Genomic DNA, 20,625 nt, shown 5'->3' on the forward strand with positions numbered 1-20,625 from the left:
GTTTGATAGCATATAAAATACAGAAAACACGCAGGCTGATATTTTTAGTCAAATGCAAAACACCAATAAACGTGACTTAAAGTGTCCAAAATCTGCCACAAATCAGCTCGAAACTGGGGATTTTCAGAAAGTCCCGCCCCCAGTTTGTCACGACGTCACGCCAAGTCATCTTGCCTTGCTCAAGAAACAAAACAATGGGCTCACGGAGTTCAGATTTGGAGAAGATGCTTTCTTGTTACTCATCCAGTTATGAATATGATTCAAATAGTTCTGAAGAGGAAAACACAAATGTTTGCAATCGATTAAAGGAGTCCTCCCTTATCAATTCAAGCCGTCAATGACAGCAATGTAGCGTCCCAGAAGAGCCCACAAGATGGTGCCAAAGCTCCATTGGAAATGGGCTGATTTGTCTGCTGGTAGTGTAGTGTAGTCTTGGTGCAACACACAACGATTCACCATCACATTATTTATGTTTTCCTTCTAATTTTGCCATCAACACAGATCAACACAAAGTTTTCAGACCAAACAAAGTACCGCAAAATGCATGTGTGTCGCTTTCTCGGTCAGGGCCATTCCAAATGTGTTATCACTTAGGAGATCGTCATCAACTCGAAAACAAGACTTCCTGAATATTTAGCATGAGTCTTAAAATGTAAAAGAGATATGCGGTGTAATCTTTGTAAAATACGCTCAGTAGAAATCATTTGAAGTGATTTTACAAATTATGGCCACAACTTGTCCGGAGCCGTCGGTTGTCCTTTAAAGCAAACACCACATCTGTCGTAGGCGTTTTTGGCATGAAACCATACTGTTGTTCACAAATGCTAACTGCTGCTCTTAGTCTCGCTTCAATTACGCTTTCCCATAGTTTCATTGTATGGCTCATCAACTGTATTCATCTGCGTTACTACAACTCTGCACATCTACCCTGTTCTTAAAAATGGAAACGAGTACACTGCCTCTATTCGGGAGGCATCTTCTCACCAGCTAAGATCTTGTTGAACAACCCAATCAGAAACACCACTGCCACCTCTCTTTGACACTTGTAGACCTCCATTGGTAAACCAAAGGTAACGAAAGTAGGAAGAAAAATAACAATCGCAACGTGAAACTGTTCAACAACCCTTCGTCACCCTTTGTCAAACCGATCTTATAATATTAAAATCCGTAAACAACCACTGGTAAAGATATTATCTTGGTTTAATCTAGTGACAGAACGAACTTTTTACAATTAAATAATTGTTACGGACTGCGGATGGCTATACGATACAACTCAACTATTAACCGAGACAAAATATATCGACCTTATGTACTGTGTAAGGACGGGATTCATTTGAAAATTATCGATCTCCAACATAATGTAAAATGTTGTGTGTGGACGGGACTCATTTGAAAACCGTCAATCTCCAAAATAATGTAAAATGATTAGCAGCTCGGAATTATAGTGGTTTGTCGTGTGATTGTGGTGTCTTCTGATACATTACTCACTTCGACGATCCGGATGCCCTCAGAAGCATCATCCAGAGTGCAAAAGTCACAATCCAAACCGCAGTGATGACTAAAACTCCCGTGCCGACTCCCAAGACTGTCGTAGCCATTTGATGCTGTTTGTCGGACAAATCTGGTTTCTTCACGATTTAACGCTGTTGCGGCAGTTTTAAAAACAAAGCAAAGCTTTGTTTACAAATTGCGAGTTACATAACGTTGGAAGCTGTGCATTAGCATTACAGTGCTTTCCAGTGTGCTGTCTTGATTACACAAAAGTACATTGTTCGTGTTAATTTTCCATGTAATTTCGTCTAAACACAAAATACTACACTTATGGCTGAATGTTCACTCCCTTCCGACGCGTCCATTTAGCCAACGCTTCCTGGTAATAGCAATCTAAACGCTAATTGGTTATCTGAAATGTCGGCTAGCCAATTGAACATATTGTTACTCAAATATTGAACCTCGTGGGGATTTGGGAAATTGCAGTGTTGACGTTTTAGGTTCTGGTCCTTTTTTCCCCGATTCGTCAAATGAGAGAACGTGTTCTCACTTTATTCGTCCAGTGGGTATTCTATTTCGTTCAAGCGCACACGCGCGCACACATTCAAGCACGTAGGCGCCCCCCCACACAGACATTTTTGCAGCATCAGTATTTCCTAGGAGGATAAACCCATATAAACCCATATGCGGTATGTTGTGCAGTCGAAGTGTTTTAAGTTTTAAACAATTTAAAGACATGTAGACGTTAAAGATAAGCCGTGAGAGGGCAGGCCAAATCCACCTTAAAATGATATTCCGAACCACTCATTGTTTGCTTTTCAATGCATACGAAGAAGATGTATGTGCAGGTACGTATGTGGAACTGTGTTGTTTTTGTTTTTCCATGTCTTTTTTCAAATGTTTTACAATCAGTCTTACATGCCGTTGTAAGCATTGTACACCTCACATAATAATAATAATAATAATAATAATAATAATAATAATAATAATAATAATAATAATAATAATAATAATAATAATAATGGAGCAGTTAAGGAAGGAGAACACACGATTGACTGGAGTACGTCTTTATTCCAACTGATAACATGTGGATTTCACTCTCATCTCATTTTCCGTACAATCGCAGGGCACACAAAGACATACAACAGTAACTCTCACACTCACACCTAGGGACAATTTGGAGTGGTCAATCTGCCTGCCGTACATGTTTTTGGAGTGTGGGAGGAAACCAGAGGACCCGGAGAAAACCCACGCGGGTGTGGGGAGAACATGCAAACTCCACACAGGGAGGCCGGTCCGGGACGCGAAACGGCGACCTCTGCACTGTGAAGCCGTAGTGCTAACCACTCGATACTGGGCCGCCCTCACTCAAACAGCAAAGTGCAATGAACTATATATAACATGCACCCGCCCCCTCCTGTGCCCCTGCTGGGTGAGATGCCTGGTCCTAGTGCCTGCCAAACCCCCCCACCCCCACCCCCCCAGAACAGAACACCCAGAAGGAAGGTCAATGCAAACATTTTGCAGGGGGCTTGACCAGCTTGACACAACGACTATGCAGTCCGTCGTTCGGTGGTGAAGATGAAATTATTCGCGCTGATGATCCGGGTGAGACCTGAGTGGGGGAACGACACTCAACCCTGGTATGCCGCGGTGAGGCTGGAGGTTTCGGAGGGCATCCGTTCTCTCACCCATATCAAGCACAAAACTCTTTTCCCCGTGTTCGAGCACTCTAAACGGGCCATCGTACGGCGGCCGGAGGGGAGAGCGGTGGGCATCGTGATGCACGAAGACAAAACGGGCCGACCTAACAGCAGACGGAACGAATATTTTGGGGACGCAGTGGTGAAATGGTGCTAAACTACTGGAGTCAGGGGCTCCCCTGGCAAAAGGGGGAAAGAAGGTGCACCCGAAGCTTCAGGCACAAATTCACCAGGGATGTGGAGTGGCTGACCGAGTACTAACTCTGCTGGAGCAGCGTTAAGCTCTTCTTTTGGGGCCGAACGTAACCCGAGCAGGACCCACGGAAGCCCGTCGACCCAGTTACCGTCCGATAGTGCGGCCCGTAGCGCGGCCTTAAGTGACCGGTGGAAACGTTCACACATCCCGTTAGCCTGTGGGTGGTAGGCCATAGTGCGAGGTACCTGCACACCCAAAGACTGCGCCATGGCTGACCAGAGCTCGGACACAAACTGGAAGCCTCTGTCCGAAGTGATATCGGATGGCGTGCCAAAACGTGCGACCCAGGACGACAGAAATGCGCAGGCGATATCTGCCGAGGTCGGGGAGGACAGGGGGTCTGCCTCCGGCCACCTCGTGGTCCGATCGACCATAGTGAGGAGATGTGTGCAAACCTGCGAAGGAGGGAGGGGCCGACCAGGTCCACATGGACGTGGTCAAATCTCACCAGCCATGAACCTCACCTTTGGGATCAAGCTTTCCCTTTTCCTGTCTGTATGTATAGCATGAAGATCCAAATTTTTGCAGTTTGGATACATTAGGTTTCTTACCCGTTATCATGTGATAGGGCGTTTGCCCTGTACGCCTGCTAAAGCATTTGTTGCGTACATGCGCGGCCATTTGTCCTGCATAGTGCCAAAGCTCTCTTGGAAGCTTCCTTTCAACTAGCATACAATTTGTCATTTCAAGAAGAGTTCGCCAGCCCCTCTCTGCTGTCCCGTTCTGGTGCGGCGAATAGGGCGCTGACATCATGTCCGATTTTGTTTTGCCTCATCTGTGTTTGGAAATCACTGCGGGTGAACTCTGTTCCTCCATCTGACCTCAAACGCTTGACTGTCCCATGTGGGGATATATCTGCAAGGAACTTTTCTGTCGCTATTACCGTGTCATTTTTCTTCTTTAGAAAATAGACAAACATTGCACCGGAATAATCATCAGTAAATGATATTGCATATTCATGACCATCAATAGATTCAGTGCGCATAGGGCCTGTAAGGTCAGTGTGTATCAACTCGAGAGGGTTTTTGGCTCTTGTATCAGGATTCCTGCTTCTATTCGGAGTGAATTTTCCCTGAATACACACCTCACACTCTTGCTCAGGTTTACATGCTTTACCCTTAATCTGCATGCCATTAACCACATTTTGCAATTTAACAATATCATCGTAATTGCAGTGGCCTAATACCTCGTGCCATTCTAATATATCACGACGTGTTACATTTGTCATTAGGCTTATTTTCAGTATGTAAGTAGTACAACTTTCCATACACATGTATACCATATTTTGTCCCACCTTTCGTAATCAGGGAATCTTTACCTTCTTTAAATATCACTGTTGCCCCGTTGGTGGTCGCCTTCTTTACAGAGAAAATGTCTTGGGGGTATGAAGGAATGTATAAAGTGACTTTCAGCGTTGCTTTATGTCTTTGTCCTTTGATGTCTATCAAAGAGACCTCAGCAAATCCCCTTTTATGTTTTAGTGCGACCCCGCTGCATTGTGTGCCGTCTGCCAGCTCCATGCGGTGTCTTTCCGGTCTGAAGGTGCTGTCGAAATCCTTGAACATGGTCACGTCAGTGATGATATGCAAAGTGGCTCCCGTGTCCACCATCAATCCTCTCTCTCGGATGTCGCGACCCAACTGCTCCCTGGATCTGGTCTCGCCGTCCCTCATCTTGAGCACGTTGCCATCTTCTGACGCTTTACTGGCGTCATCCTGTCTGTCCTTGTCCTAACGCCTGCACGTGGCGTCTTTGTGTGTCTTGCTTTTGCATCATGCACCATGGAATGCACTGCACCATGTGTTCTGTCGACATTCTCTTCCTTTGTAGCCTTTGATCGCACACTTGAAACACACAATGTTTGTGTCATCACTATGCTGGTCACAGGTGTTGGTTTTGGTGGTTTGTCGTCCACTCCAACCCTGTGTCTTCATCACACTGTCCCCTGACTCAGTGTTCAATTTCTCAGTTTCTTCAAAACTCCGTAGCTTAGTCTTGAAATCTGCAAACTTGATTTCATCATTTGAATCTGCCACATGTATTGCAAATGGCTTGAAACTTGCTGGTAGTCCTTTTAACACCACGGCAACAAGTAGTCCATCTCCTCCTCATTCATTCCTGAAGAATGAATGTCTCTCTGTGTCTTTGTTTTGTCATATTGTCTCTATGCTGTCATATTATTTGTTATTGAGTTTTTTTTGTTCTTTTGACTTCAAGACGGCGCCGCGAGAGTGGCTGCCTTTCCAGCAGCTCATGTATTTCGTTTTTCTACTTTCATTCCTTTCATCACTTTGCTGCTGTGAAATGTAAATTTCTCCACTGTGAGACTAATAAAGGCATATCCAATCCAATCCAATCCAATCCAATCTCCCATAGTTTCACCCACATTTCAGAGTGCTGTGATGGCGGTTTCAGCTTTGATGAGATAGTCTGTAACACTTTCATCGTTCCTCTTTTGAAGTGACATGAGTGAGGTGTTTATTATCGGTGGTTTTCCTTTCATAGGCATAATATTATCTCAATATCTTCAAAGATTTTCTTCCATCATCAGGTGCATCCCTCATTATTAGTGAGGGGCTCTTGTCATCAAGCATATTTATCAATTCGGCCTAGGCATCTGCATTTTACTCTGCATCCGTAGCCATTTCGGAACCCGTCGCCGGCTCTCCCAGCAAGGTCTTCTGGAGTCCCAATAAATGAAACTGTCCGAGCATTTTTATTTCCTATATCTCGTACTTAGTTTCATTACCGTGGAATGCTAGTCAAAGGTGCCTGCTTCCTTGATCCATCTTTACCGCTGTTTTAGCCGGCTAGCGATAGCCTCGTTTGCTAACCGCTATTTCAAGTCTGGATACACTTCTGGCTTCACTTTATCTCCCAAACGTCTCCTGGGCTGATAACCTGTTGAGATCTTCAGTCCTTTTGCGATGCATTTGGGAGACTAAAGAGTCGAGATAGTCCTTCTTGTTTAGATCATACAAGTAGGATATTTATTTGCCGGAGCAGAGAGCAGCTCATTGTCGTACGAGAAGTCAAAAACACATCCACAAAAACTGGCCTTGTTCGCTGTCAAATCACGTGATGTCGCATTATGGCTGGGAAGCCAGATCAGTTCAGTATTACAGCATTTCACAAAATGAGGATACAATCTAACTTTCTTAACAGCAATCTCCACAAGTAGTCCGTGAGCACATAAAAAATCCGCGCCGATTATCGGAACTGTGATCGAGGCAACAATAAAGTTCCACTTGAATTGCCGTCTGAGAAAACGCATAGTCATCGACCTGGAGCCAAAGTTGGAGATGGACGAGCCGCTAGCTGTGCGCAGGGGAGGCCCGCATCCACCTGCCATCTTGTCCGCGGCGGTGGGCGTCAGCAGGCTTACTTGTGCCGCGCTGTCCACAAGAAAATGTCTACCTGACGAGGAGTCCGTGATGAAAAGCAGCTCGCTTTCGTTGCCGGCGCCCACGGCTGCTATTGGGTGCCGTGCGTTGGAGATTCCTGAAGCCTCGTAGGAGCAGGGGGGTGCACAGCGTCGAGCCTTGGCGCCAAACCAATGATGGAAAAAGCAGATGGCTTTCCCGCGCTGCTTCTGCGATCCCACTGCGGCCACGATGGTCGGATCGATTGTCGATACCACTTCACTGAGGGGTTCGGCCATCATGCTGTGCACGGCGAACTACCGTGTCGCCAGAAGCACTCGATCCGCTTCTTCAGCCAAACCTTGACAGTCGTCTGTGGCTAAGCACTTTGAGGCTGGTAGCTGACGGAGGAATGGATGGGGGAAAAGGAATCCGGCCTCATCCGAACTTAAGAGCAAAGGCATATTGTCCATGAGATCCACTGCTGTTCCGTCGCTGAGTGCGGGAAGGGAAAGAAGCCTGTCCGCTCTCTCAGAGGCCGATAGCGTGAACCGCCTGAGCAGCAGTTGTTTGAGCGCGTCGTACTTCCCGCATCGTGGAGGTGCACGCAAGAGAGGCAGCACACGGCGAGTGGTCTGTTCGCTAAGAGACGCCACGACCAGATAATATTTCCGCTCATCTGTCGTGATGCCTCGTAGGTGGAAAAGCGCTTCCACATGTTGGAACCACGAAGCTGGGTCGCAATTCCAGAACTCGGGCAGTTTAGCGGCGTAGATGGGAGCTGCGAGTTGGGTTGCCGGTTGTGGGGACATGGCCGTAGAAGGCATCTCTTCGTCTGCTGCCATGAACATTTCCAACGTTGGGGTCACCAGTGTTGCAGTTGAGGAAGGAGAACACACGATCGACTGGAGTATGTCTTGATTCCAACTGCTAACAAGTGGATCTCATCCGAACAGCAAAATGCAGTGAAATATATGGAACATGCACCTGCTGGGTGCGATGCCTGGTCCTAGTGCCCGCCACTCAAATAATAATAATAATAATAATAATAATAATAATAATAATAATAATAATAATAATAAGAAGAAGAAGAAGAAGAAGGAGAAGAAGAAGAAGAAGAAGAAGGAGAAGAAGAAGAAGAAGAAGAAGAAGAAGAAGAAGAAGAAGAAGAAGAAGAAGAAGAAGAATGATGATGATGACAATAATTAATCATAATAATAATAATGATAATAATAATAATAATAATTCATCTTCCGACCCACTTATTCCTCACTACGATCGCAACGGTTGCTTGAGCATATCTCAACTGTTTTTGGGCAGTAGGTGAGGGACACCCTAAATCAGTTGGCACCCAAAAATTGAGAGTTCTCAATTAGCCATGTATGTTGTGATATCATGAGAGGCTAGCTCTCAGCGGGACAGGACAAGAAGTGCAATGGACGACAGGTTTGGATACCAACAAAGGTTTTAATCAAGGGCTTCGAGGGGAATTCACAAGCAACAAAGGTTTGAATAGTGTCTCTTCCAATACATAAATCCAAATAAAGTCTCTTCTGAGGTAAAACTGAAGACGGGGTTCTTTTCCAAGAGTCTCTAGGCCTCACCCCTCTTGACGTCCTCCTCATGTAGCCTAGCCACCTTTAGCAAGGTCCAAATCCAGTGTCCTGTCGTGTGGTCCCAACTGGCAATGAGTTCCACGCAGCAACCAACTTCTTCACAGAGCACAGCAATCGAGCTTGTCTTTCCCCAAACTCCTCACTCAGAGGCTCTCTGCCTTAAGAGCCTTGCCTGCCAATCATCCCGTGATCAGCCGCAGGTGTGTGGTTTTAATTGCTGCCTTCCACCAGATGGGGCCAAGACTCTCTCTGGGTGGAGCCATCTTAGGGGGATGTATTTCCCCTCCAGGACACAGCCTCTCGTGACATCACAATGTTTTTTGCAATGAGGGAGGAAACCAGAAGACCGGAGAAAACCCATGCAGGCTTGGGCAGAACAAGCAAACTCCACAGACTGTGGCCGCAGCAGGGATGGCACTGCACCGTAAAGTCAATGTGCTAACCACTCGACAACCGGGCCGCCCATAAAATAAAATAATCACCATCATCACCATCATAAATAATCCTGCACAGGAGGGAAATTGACTGGTTAGAACACCTGCCACACAGTGGAGTGGCTCAGACTTCAATTCCGGTTTTGGCCTCACTGTGTGGAGGTTGCATGTTCTCATCATTGTTGCATGGGTTTTACCCAGGCACTCCAGTTTCCTCTCACGTTCCAAAATCAAGTTAATGGAAGACCCCCAAAGTATCCCAATGTCACGATGCCCACGAGCTTTGGTGCAGCCGTCACAACCTGGAGCTGAACACGCTCAAGACAGTAGAGATAATCGTGGACTTCAGGAAACATCCATCACCACAGCTACCCCTCACACTATCCAACTGCCTTGTGTCAACCGTTGAGACCTTCAAGTTCCTGGGAATCACAGTCTCCCAGGACATGAAGTGGGAGGTCAACACCAACTCTATCCTGAAAAAGGCCCAACAGAGAATGTACTTCCTGAGGCTGCTAAAGAAGCATGGCCTGCCACAGGAGGTGTTGCAACATTTCTACAAGGCTGTCATGGAATCCATCCTGTGTTCTTCCATCACCGTTTGGTTCGGGGCCACCACAAAAATGGACAAAATCCGACTTCAACGGACAGTTAGGACGGTGGAAAAAATCATTGGTACCGCCCTACCCACTCTAGAGGACTTGCACACTGCAAGAATCCAAACTAGGGTGCGGAAAATCATACTGGACCCTCTGCACCCTGCCCACCACCTTTTCCAGCTACTCCCCTCAGGCAGGCACTACCGATCCATGTGCACCAAATCCAGCAGACTTAAACAGCTTCCTCCCCCAAGCCATTAACTCTTTGAACAGTAGCCCAAATAGAAGTGTATCGTGCCTCTTTGCAATTTTTTGATGATGATACTAGTGCAGCGTGTTCGACCGGAAACAAATTCCTTGTGTGTTCTACATACTTGGCAATAAAGATGATTCTGATTCTGATTCTGATTCTGATTTGGCAAATTGCAGTGTTGGCGTTTTAGGATCTGGTCCTTGCTTCCCCATTTCTTCAAATGAGAGGATGTGTTCTTATTTTATTCGTCCAGTGGGTATTCTATTTCGTTCAAGCACACTTACAAGCACGCCCACCCCCCACACAGACATTTTTCCAGCATCAATATTTCCTAGTACCAGTGACGTGCGGTGAGGTTCATAGCTGGTGAGGCACTGACGTCATCATAGTCAGATTTACAAATATATGAACTCGACAGAGTAGCTTATTCACCATTTGATTGGCAACAGTTAACGTGTTTTGTATAAAATGTCATGTCAGCATTCTTTATATATACAAACTGTAGCATACACAAAAATAATTAAAAAAAACTTTACTATCATGTTACATTTACTTGTAAATGAAGTCCATGCGCCGCTCCTGAAGAAAGACATTTATAACTTCTTTGTAGAAGCCTTCCTTATCTTTCTTCAGTTTTAAAAGTCTCTCTGTCTCAACGGAGATCACTGCCAGTGAAGAAAGTCGGCCTTTGATCAGTCCTGTTGCGACTGTATGTTTTCAGTGCTGAGAATGACAATCTCGTCTACTTCTACAGCAACAAATGGGGCTGCACAATCTCCTTTTTAATGTCATTTCTAATGACATCACCAACTGCTTCAATTAAATTGTTCTGTATTCTGTTTGACAGGCCAGAAAATACAGTGGATGTCTCCAAATGTCTCGCTAGCCTGTCATCTTTCTCAGCGAAAGCATGTAATAGTACAACATAGTTGCCACGATTAGCAGAGCCTTTACGTTCATCATTTCCACGAAATGCCAGCTGTTGTTTGGCAAGGAAGCAGGCGGCATTGATGAGATCTTTTAAAATCTCCCGGTTCTCCTTTACCTTAGCATTGTGGATGCTGATTTTGAGTCTTCGCTGTTCATCCAAAGCCAACCTGGACATCCTGAATGTTTTTAGGCGATTTGACTATGAATGTGCGCGGTCGACCGCTCATGTTTGATGAGGCGCCGTTGTAAATTTTTCAGGTCGCAATATCCCATTTGAGTCCAGACATTGTCATAAGTTGACAACAGAAGGCAGGAAAAGCAGAAAAGGCGGTTTCTTGCTGGACATCCGCACAGCCAGCCTTTTCGTGTGTACCAGTCCGTCTGAAAAGAGCGAGTATTGTGTCCCGTTGTCTGAAGCAAACCTTTTAGCTCCGGTGTTGGTCTTCCTTTAATTATTATCTCCTGCTTCGATTGAAAGTCCAGTTTAGAAAATTCTTTCAATTTAGATATGTAATCCTCCATTCTGAAAGTGAGGCCAAGCAACACGAAAAAATGACTGGAGGTTTGCACTTTACTTGCTAACTGTTTACTGTAGCGTGCTGTCCCTAATTCTATTATTCTGCAGCTGTGGAGTCGCAAGTATCTCTGGTATCACAAGCGCCCCCTGTCATGAGGCGGGAGAACTGTGTGGCTCACCTACGCACAGAGTTTTGATCAAAATAAACACTGTTTTACAGTGTTTATAATGTAAAGTGAATCTACATTATATACACCAGCGAAACTGTAGAAATTTAGTTCATATACTAAACGTGTTTGAACGCTTTAATAGCGATATGCAGAAAGACAGCAATGCGGTCTCACTGCAGAGCAAGCCAGCACAGTTAGCATAGTGATTGCGCAATCCATGTTGAGGCTCAGCCTCAACCGCTCTCTCTACTTCGTATTTGAACGGTAAATGTGAAAATTCACAGATTTTGAAAAAAATCCTAAAACAGTGAAGTTAAATGGACAAGAACTTTAAAGTACAAATCACTAAATACATATAACTGTTTAATTTATTTTTTTTATTTTTATTATTTATTTTTTGATATTTCCATGACAGGTTTCCATGATGTCAGGTGAAACACTGCCTCACCTGCCTCCCCTGACTGCACGCCACTGCAGTAATTTCAATCTTATAGTTTGCATATTTTTTCATGCTTATTGTTGTCGTTTTTCCGAGGAACATTTGAAGGCATCGGCGGCACCTTTGTGTGTTGAGAAAATGTGGAAGCGGAGATGGAGCAGAAGTGGGAGTGGCTTGCTATGTCTGACGTCACTTGATGCTTGGAGGAGTATAGGCTGTGCGGTCAACCCTGTGTCAGTCTGATGAAGATTGGCATGCAGGTAAGCTGTCATTCATTTTCAATGTCAGTGCTCGTGAGTAGGGCTTTGTATTCGAGCGGCCCTTTCCCCCCTTTTTTACTAAAGGCAGGACGTTGTTCATGGAGTCAGACAGGGAGCAAGGCCAGCGTGCGTGAGTGAGAGGGAGGGAGAGAGAGCGAGAGAGATGGAGAGAGAGAGAGAGAGAGAGAGAGAGAGAGAGGGAGAAATAGAAAGAGAGAGGGAGGGGGAAGTATTGGACGGGAGAAAAAAAGAGGGAAAGGAAGGAACACGCATTCTTGTTCAGAAAGGACTGACCAGTGGATTTCCCCCCCCCCGCCTCCCTCCGTTTGGATTTAAACGTATAAGCGATTTTTGCGGCGAATGCACGTCGGATGTATTCGCGATGGTTTTTTTTCTTATTGTTTGTCAAAAAATGTTATAGATAGCCTCGGGCTTGCAACGCAGTTGGAGAGAATCATTTAAGCAGTACAACAGTCTTTGCACGCGAGTAATTGGACTGCAGGTTAACCGTTCGCGTCTTTATCATTTTAATAAAATGTAATTCATTAATTACATTTAATAATTAGCATTTTCAAAAGAAATGCTGACAACACGACGTATAAAGTACGGATGATATTGTCAATAATACTTGGAAAAGCCTGCGGTTTATTAAACGATTGCCCAGTGACAACTGATACTTGCGAACAGAACTCAACCCCCCAAAAAAGTCTCAACTGAAAACTCAAGAAACAATTCCGCCTTGGCTGTCGATGTTTGTATCATTTCTTGGTGGGTACTTGTGTGTTAGTTGTACCTTTATAAACGTGTCTTTTGTTTCCAAATTTTGTCAGTGGAACAGACACACCCACGCACACACACCCACACACACACGCACGCACGCTCACACACACAAACACGCACGCACACTCACACACGCACACGTACACACACACGCGCACACACGCTCACACACACGCACACACACACACACACACACACACACACACGCACGCACGCTCACACACCCACACGCACGCGCGCGCACACACACGCACACACACAAACACACACACACACACACACGTGGACATCCTGTGTGTCTATATGAGTGGCGTCCATATCACTCAGAGGCCTTCAGTAGTGCTCCGTCTGAATCAATGCTGGGAGTGTGGTGTGATAATACAACTTGTCCACCAGAGGATGACATTGGCCAGGAAATAACTTGTGAGTTGAAGAAATACTGTCATTAAACTGTTCGAATTGTTACTATGAACGTGTGGATTCCTGATGACCTCATAAAATTGTAATATTATTTGCTATTTTTTGCTAGATTTGGAGCTGTCCAACCTTAATGACGTCCATCTATTCTTGAAAAGTCCGTCTTGAAAATGGCTTGAACAGTACGTCTGCCACAAAATCAATTTCTCTCCTCCTTTAGACATTGTGGGTTGACACTGCTATTAAATCAACAGAGTATATTTGATTATGCAGCTCGCTACGATACTGTATGAGAGAGAGAGAGAGAGAGAGAGATTTTTAAATAAATATATGAAATTAGTTGTATCAAATTTTTCTTGTTTGAATTTTCCATCTTAGATTGCAGGCTTGGTTTTCAGAAGTCAGACTGTATTGGATTGGATTGGATTGGATTGGATATGCCTTTATTAGTCTCACAGTGGAGAAATTTACATTTCACAGCAGCAAAGTGATGAAAAGAATGAAAGTAGAAAAACAAAATACATGAGCTGCTGGAAAGGCAGCCACTCTCGCGGCGCCATCTTGAAGTCAAAAGAACAAAAAAAAAACTAAATAACAAATAACATGACAACACAAAGACACAGAGAGACATTCATTCTTCAGGACTTGCTGTATGAGATGTGCATTTCCTTTTCTGGAAATCAGGATATGGGAAAAAAGGATGTTTCAAATTATTCACAAGCTTGGTATCTGCTTGGTATCCTCAGCAAAGTGCATCGAATCCTCATCCAGGCCCGATCGCGATATGATGTCTTTAGTGCTATTATATTTAATAGTGCAGCAAACCTTTAAATCAAATGTGTTGCGTTGTATGTTTTTTGGCCCACTCGGGGCTCTCACAGTTCATGCTCACAAGGGCTACATGATCTCGATTGCTTTCAGGAGGTTTTAACATATCCCATAAGGATAACCCCGTTCCACAATAACGCAATAGAATAACAGTCCAATCATTATTTTGCAATTTATCGCACATGCAAACAATTGGGACGGCTGAAACATTCACTACATATACACACTCAAATGTCCTTAGCGTCCCACTAAGTGGGAATGAGTTATTTTGATGCCATTATTTTTGTAGTAAAAGCAAGCTATTTCTAGGCATCACTCATTATTCAAGGTTCAAGCACAAAATCAAATTAGCAACAGCTTATTATATATTCTGCATTTAAAGAGGCTGGAACCTCATTGTGCTTTTGATTCATATCTCCAGTGGAATGTAGATAATCCTTATAAATGAGGAGCGCTTCGTACAGAGAAACATGAAGCCTGGCAGGAAATCCTTAATTTATTATATTTGAGAATCCTGATAACATTCAAAGGTTTAAAATATGTTATTTGAATTCAACAAAATCTTATTTATTCATAAATCTTGATAAGCAGAACCTTACTTTGCAATGTGTGTTTTCCCCTGGTGTTATTAATAGTTATGAAACCGTGTGATCCTAATATCACATTGATCATGACCAAAGGTACCAATGTTATGATGTGACGAAAAGAGAAGGAAAGAAATAATCCATGCATCTGAAGCATATAGAAAACATAACATTTGCGACTCAATTGACCTTTTCACAATCACATGAAGAGAATAAATAAAAAAGAAACTGAATGGAGCAAAACAGTTGTTTGTTTACAATGGCTGAGCAAGCTGCACTTTAAAACCATGGCACCAGTTCTCATTGAAGTGGTGAAAAGAAGTGCTTGCTGTCACATGCAAATACCCTAAATGCTTAGATGAAGATGCTCCCCACCAACAAGTTAAACTGAAGAGATGTCTATTAATTGTACTTTGTTTAACTCTAACATTATATAGTGGTTCCATCAGGATAAGGACTTTTATCTATGGTGTCCACATTAACACATTGCCTCACCCTGTTAGCTGCGAAGACTATTGCTAAACCCGTTGTGCTGCTGTGTACATGCTGAAATGGAATATAAAAGTGGAGGCATCTTCAAAGATAAAGTTAAAATAACTATAACTACGACTACAGAGGTAAAGTATGGTATTGAGTCCCCTCCCACTTCTCATCCAAAGGTTTACTGTTAAACTGTCAATCCATTTAATCCAGAATGAACATGCAGTTGAGTGTTTAACACATTTATAAATCCACAAGGAATCCAAAAGAAATTGACCCCATCCATTTTGTAAAGGAACAGTGAGTTTCAAACTGAGACAGTTCACAAAGCTTCTCTGAAAAGTCAGAAATTGATCATGAGTAACATTCAACCTAAAAACAATTTTTCATGACCAACAAGGGATCTAATGAATATCATTTTAGTGGTGATTCATTCAATTAAAATTATAGCTTTCTGAACAGCAATTTCTTGTATGTATTTATTGTTTTGTTAGCATTTTTCTTCAAACTAAAATGCTGTAACTAAAACGTGATATCGTAACCGCTTCCCATGATAAATTAACATCATGATTTATGCTTTTTGAACACTGTTGAAAAATGTTCTGCCTTTTTGTCACTCGTGTTACCAATGTTTTCGTATCCATCCATCCATTTTCTGTACCGCTTAGTCCTCATTAGGGTAGCGGGGGGTGCTGGAGCCTATCCCAGCTTTCACTAGGCGGGGGAAACCTGAATTGGCTGCCAGCCAATTGCAGGGCACACCAAGACAAACAACCATTCACTCCTACACTCACACCTCCGGACAATTCGGAGTGTTCAATCAGCCTGCCATGCATGTTTTTGGAATGTGAGAGGAAACCGGAGGACCCGGAGAAAACCCACGCGAGCCCAGGGAGAACATGCAAACTTCACACAGGGAGGCTGGATCGGGTCTTGAATTCACGACCTCTGCACTGTGAAACCGGTGTGCTAATCACTGGTCTACCGGGTCATCCTTCGATGAAATATAATTGGAGTATTTAATTTACAAACTCAATCGAAGAAATGAAAGCTAATTGGCATTCCTGAGACTCAAAAAAGGAAAAAAAATCTGTTTAAATATGTACCGTACATGATACTGCATATTAAATACATGCTTATTTAGCATTTGAAATAACTAAGATTGAACCATCAAATTTGAAATACGTATATTCTCGAAATATTTACTCGAGAATTTAGTGTTTCCTTTCAATTGATTCAAAATTACCCAAAACATTTCAATAAACTGACCAGTTCTGATGCCAGACAACCAATTGCTATTTTTGTTTTTCTTGATGTTTAAAATGTTAGAATCGGAAAAAAAAAACATCGACATAAAAAGAACTCCATTAGTGTAAATTCCCGATTTTCTGAAAGTAACCTCAATGCAACATTTGCTTGGAGAGGATGATGTGATTCTGCCATACATGAGCATCGTTGAGCAGTCAAACCTTGGTTTTCAAAGTTCACTGTTAACTACCAAATGGGATTTTGACCAGACAATTTGAGATTATGACCAAAAACAGATTTTCCACCAAATTGAGCAAACCCAAAAATTCCACTCGACTCCTCTCTTCTTTGATGCTTCCTCGTGTAATGTTCATTGTGAGCAGACGTCTTGTGATTCATACAAAACTAAACTGGCTGTTTTTGTGTGTGCATAGTGTAATAAACTTTGAATCTGGGGTAATAAAATAGTTTTAAAATAATTTTCAAACAAATCCCCTTTTGAACAAATTTCTAGAAGTGAATATTGTCGGAAAATGAGGTATGACTGTGCAAAATAAAATATATTAATACATTTTAATTGCAACTTTCTTAGAAATCATTGGGTGTGTCCATCCATGCTTGCCACCACAGTACTGTCACGTTTTGCAAGGTGGTGATGGCGGGTGCGGATCCCAAAAAGCAGGCAGGAGGGAGCGGGAGGTTGTTTGACAAATTGTATTAAAATAAAGTCAGCAGGAACAAAATGTAAAACATCAAAATCATCTGAATGGAAAAAATACAAAGTATCAAAAGAAGTCCAAAAGTAAAAGTCCGCCAAGGTTAAACTAACACGTACACAATGCATGCAGCAACCAAGCAGCAAACAAACAATGAACCGGCACCGGATGGTCGTGCCGGGTGTCCTTTTAAGTGTCAATGATTAAACAACCAGCACCTGCGAGGCTGCAGGCAGGGCTGACGTCGCTACCCGCTGGTCGCCAATCTGATCGGGACGACCAGCACCTGTGCAGGTGTAGGCGGGGCCGACAGCGCCCCCCGTTGGTCGCCAACCAGATCATGACAAGTACCCTAAACATTTTTTTCCGATTGCTAACGTTTACTTTTACTTTTGTAGTCATTTGTTTTCTTATAGTCCGATCAAATTCGGAAGTTGTGTTATTATGGATTCAATGTATAGTACTGAGGCGGCCTGGTAATCGAGTGGTTAGTAAGCTGACTTCACAGTGCAGAGGTCGTGAGTTCAAGACCTGTTCCGGCCTCCCTGTGTGGATTTGGCATGTTCTCCCCGGGCCCGCATGGGTTTTCTCTGGGTCCTCCGGTTTTCTCCCACATTCCAGCAACGTGCATGGCAGGCTGATTGTGCACTCCAAATTTTCCCTAGGTGTGAGTGTCTGGAAAATGGATGCTTGGAATTGTACTTTCCTCAAAATTCAAGGATACAAATATCCAATGACTTTTTTTTCATACAACACATATTTCCACATAGGGCCTGAAATACGATACCAGTGTTACTAGGTTAGACCAATCAGTTGAATTTCACACATTTACAAGGTCATTTTGAACTTGGTAAAACAAATAGAATAAATCCTTCAACAACAACAATTTCAAGTGCACATGACTGTGATGATAGTTTGATGTAGTTGAGTTTTAGTAGGTGAATCTTCTTGTTTTCCTTTCGGCTTTTCCCTTCAAGGGGTTGCACCAGCTGGATTTATCTGGGCTTGGGACGGGCACAATAAGAGACTGGCTTGTGTCCCCTTGTGGTTAAAGAACAAGCAACTCTATTAACTTAATACATATGTATATTGCTGGTTGTAGTCTCCAAAACGCAAGCATACCTGTTTGAATACATTTAAGAGGCGATCATCCCCTCCACAAGAAATGAAGCCCTGATCTTTGTTCCAAGTGTGAATTAACAATAACAAATAAAAGTTGAGGTCAACAAATATATATTTTTGATTAATTATAATTTCAATCTCGATTAAAATAATTATTTTTATTTCCGTAATCGTTTAGCCTTATACCCAAATTTTAAACTTTTACAGCAGGAAAGAAAGAATGGGCTTCACTATTCCAATACTTTTGATGTAACGTGTATGTGTGTATTGACTGTGTTCATGGACTGTTTCAGTTATTTTTCCATCAGCTCTTTTTCCTAAATCCGAATGAAAATGTGTGTACTTTCACTGCTTCGTTCCATTTACGTGCACATTTTTTCTTCGTCTTTAAAACTGTGTTTTATTCACTACAGGCACAGTGGTATCCATTTCTCAGCCCTGCCGCACTGCTTCCAGCAGGGTCTTTGTTGTTCGTCCACTGTTACTTTTATGGCAAAGTTAACACAGTAAACAGAAGTTAGAAACTCATTAAATGAATGTCTTTCTCTAATCAGTTCACTAAGTTGTCTATTTAATATTTTTTATCTCCCCAAGTCATCAGCATCAACGGTATACTGTAGTTATATGTAGATCAGTTGCAGGCAAGAAGGTAACTGCTCAAGGCATATGATCATGCATAAAGCATGCTGTTTTAATGAAGATATCACTTCATTAAAGAAATGCTGGTAGGTCGTTTTTTGAAATAATTGTGCCGATAACATTTTTTGAAATAATTGTGCCGATAACATTTTTTGAAATAATTGTGCCGATAACATTTTGATCCCCAACGTCCTAAAAAATAGATACATTTGAAATTATCGCTATGGGGTACACATATGGTAATATTTCCCACAGTCCTTCTCCTAAGTATTAACCATACATTACCATATCTCACACAAATAGATGACACCTGTCTGGTTACTGTATGAAACAAACACAATTCTTCTTCTACTTTTCCTTTCAATTGCAATTGTCAATCCGGGAGGTGACAAGACTATGAACAATGATAGCAGTGGTGTGAGCGGTGAGAGAGCGGCGAAGACGATTGATATTGCGTAAGTGGAAGTACGCAGATCGGGTTAAGTTATTTATATGGGAGTGCAAAGAGAGAGTGCTGTCAAGGATGACACCTAGGCATTATCAACTTAAATCTGATTTCTTACAATACTGTATAAATGTATCATATTCATCAACTTAATTCAGATTTATGAATGTTTTTATTTTTGTTTTTAAGTACTATTCTCCCAAATCTGTTGTTCAGTATAGGGCAGGGGTCTGGAACCTATGGCTTTTAAATAAGCCCGACATGGAAAAAAAAATGACGAGTATTGTACACTTCAGGTTGAACGGACCAAAGGATTCGCCTTTGTGGGGCGAAAATGTCCTGATTCTAATTTGCAATGAAAAAATACCATCAAGGAAAAAGTCGAATGTCAGTGGCACTTTGACAAGCATCGGGCTTTGTGTTCATTGAACCTGGACGATAGGTGAGTGTAAAATTGAAGTGACTCAACATCAACAGCCACCGGGCCTGACCGGAGTTCAGTCTCCTAGCTGAGCGAATGAAAGCCAGGTTCTTGTGATCAGTACACACTGTGGATGGCTCATTCGCCCCTTCAAGCCAGTGTCTCCACTCGTGTAATGCCATAACGATGGCTAACAGATCCCGATTCCCCACATCGTAGTTAGTTTCTGCAGGGCTGAAGCAACGGGAGTAAAAGGTGCAAGGGTGGATGTTGAGTGTGCGTGTGTCAATGTGTGTGTGAGGCAAAGACACGATTGAGGAAATTTCATGATTGATATCACCTGCGAAACGAGCTGATCATGTGATACCCAGAAATTGTGAAGCCTTTTTAAGCGCATGTGCAGAATAAAATGTTTATCGAGTTCCCAGACCAATGACTGTCACTGCTGTGCATCATTTCTCTCGTAAGTACTTTCAATCGCTACGAAAAGTTATCCTTTCGGTTGCTGTTAAAACGCTAGGACTGCTGCCAGAATGACTAGCCCAACAGGTTATGGGTGCAGTACCACAGGCCAAAGATGGTTTAGACTTTTGTTTGATGGCGATGAGAAAAACTACGAGCTCTGGGAGACGAGGTTCAAGTCAAAGTCAAAAGTCAAAGTCAGCTTTATTGTCAAACGTGCTAATATGCATGGCATACAGCACAAATGAAATTAATGTCCTCTCGGACCCAGCGTGCAAGACATGCAAGGCACTTATAACGTGGCTAAAAGACATACAATTGACAACAGACAATACTTGTAATTTCTGTATGTAAAGTGAGGTAGTGTCGTCTGGAAAGTGAGGCAGTGACGTACATAAAGTGACGTAATGTAGTATTTCAAAAACAAACAACAAGAAAGGGTTGAAGTGAGGT

General features: G+C 42.9%; 2 protein-coding genes across 4 annotated transcripts in view; one reads left to right on the forward strand and one right to left on the reverse strand.

Moving 5' to 3' along the window:
• tmem218 (transmembrane protein 218) overlaps positions 1-1,855 on the reverse strand; it is a 37,874-nt gene extending 36,019 nt beyond the window's left edge. Inside the window, exon 1 of the mRNA XM_089017613.1 lies at positions 1,489-1,855. Within this exon, the coding sequence (XP_088873739.1) occupies positions 1,489-1,598 (110 nt within the window). The 5' untranslated portion in view covers positions 1,599-1,855. The remainder of the gene's footprint in view (positions 1-1,488) is intronic.
• A 10,078-nt stretch (positions 1,856-11,933) lies between these two features.
• pknox2 (pbx/knotted 1 homeobox 2) overlaps positions 11,934-20,625 on the forward strand; it is a 164,436-nt gene continuing 155,744 nt past the window's right edge. Inside the window, exon 1 of one of the 3 annotated variants that reach the window (XM_089017221.1) lies at positions 11,934-12,030. The gene's annotated coding sequence lies outside the window, so the exon portion shown is untranslated. The remainder of the gene's footprint in view (positions 12,031-20,625) is intronic. The other 2 variants (XM_089017219.1, XM_089017220.1) reach the window with 2 other exon arrangements.

The sequence above is a fragment of the Hippocampus bargibanti genome, linkage group LG16 (assembly GCF_051943395.1).
Source record: "Hippocampus bargibanti isolate YZ-2025 linkage group LG16, ASM5194339v1, whole genome shotgun sequence".
NCBI classification, from domain to species: Eukaryota; Metazoa; Chordata; class Actinopteri; order Syngnathiformes; family Syngnathidae; genus Hippocampus; species Hippocampus bargibanti.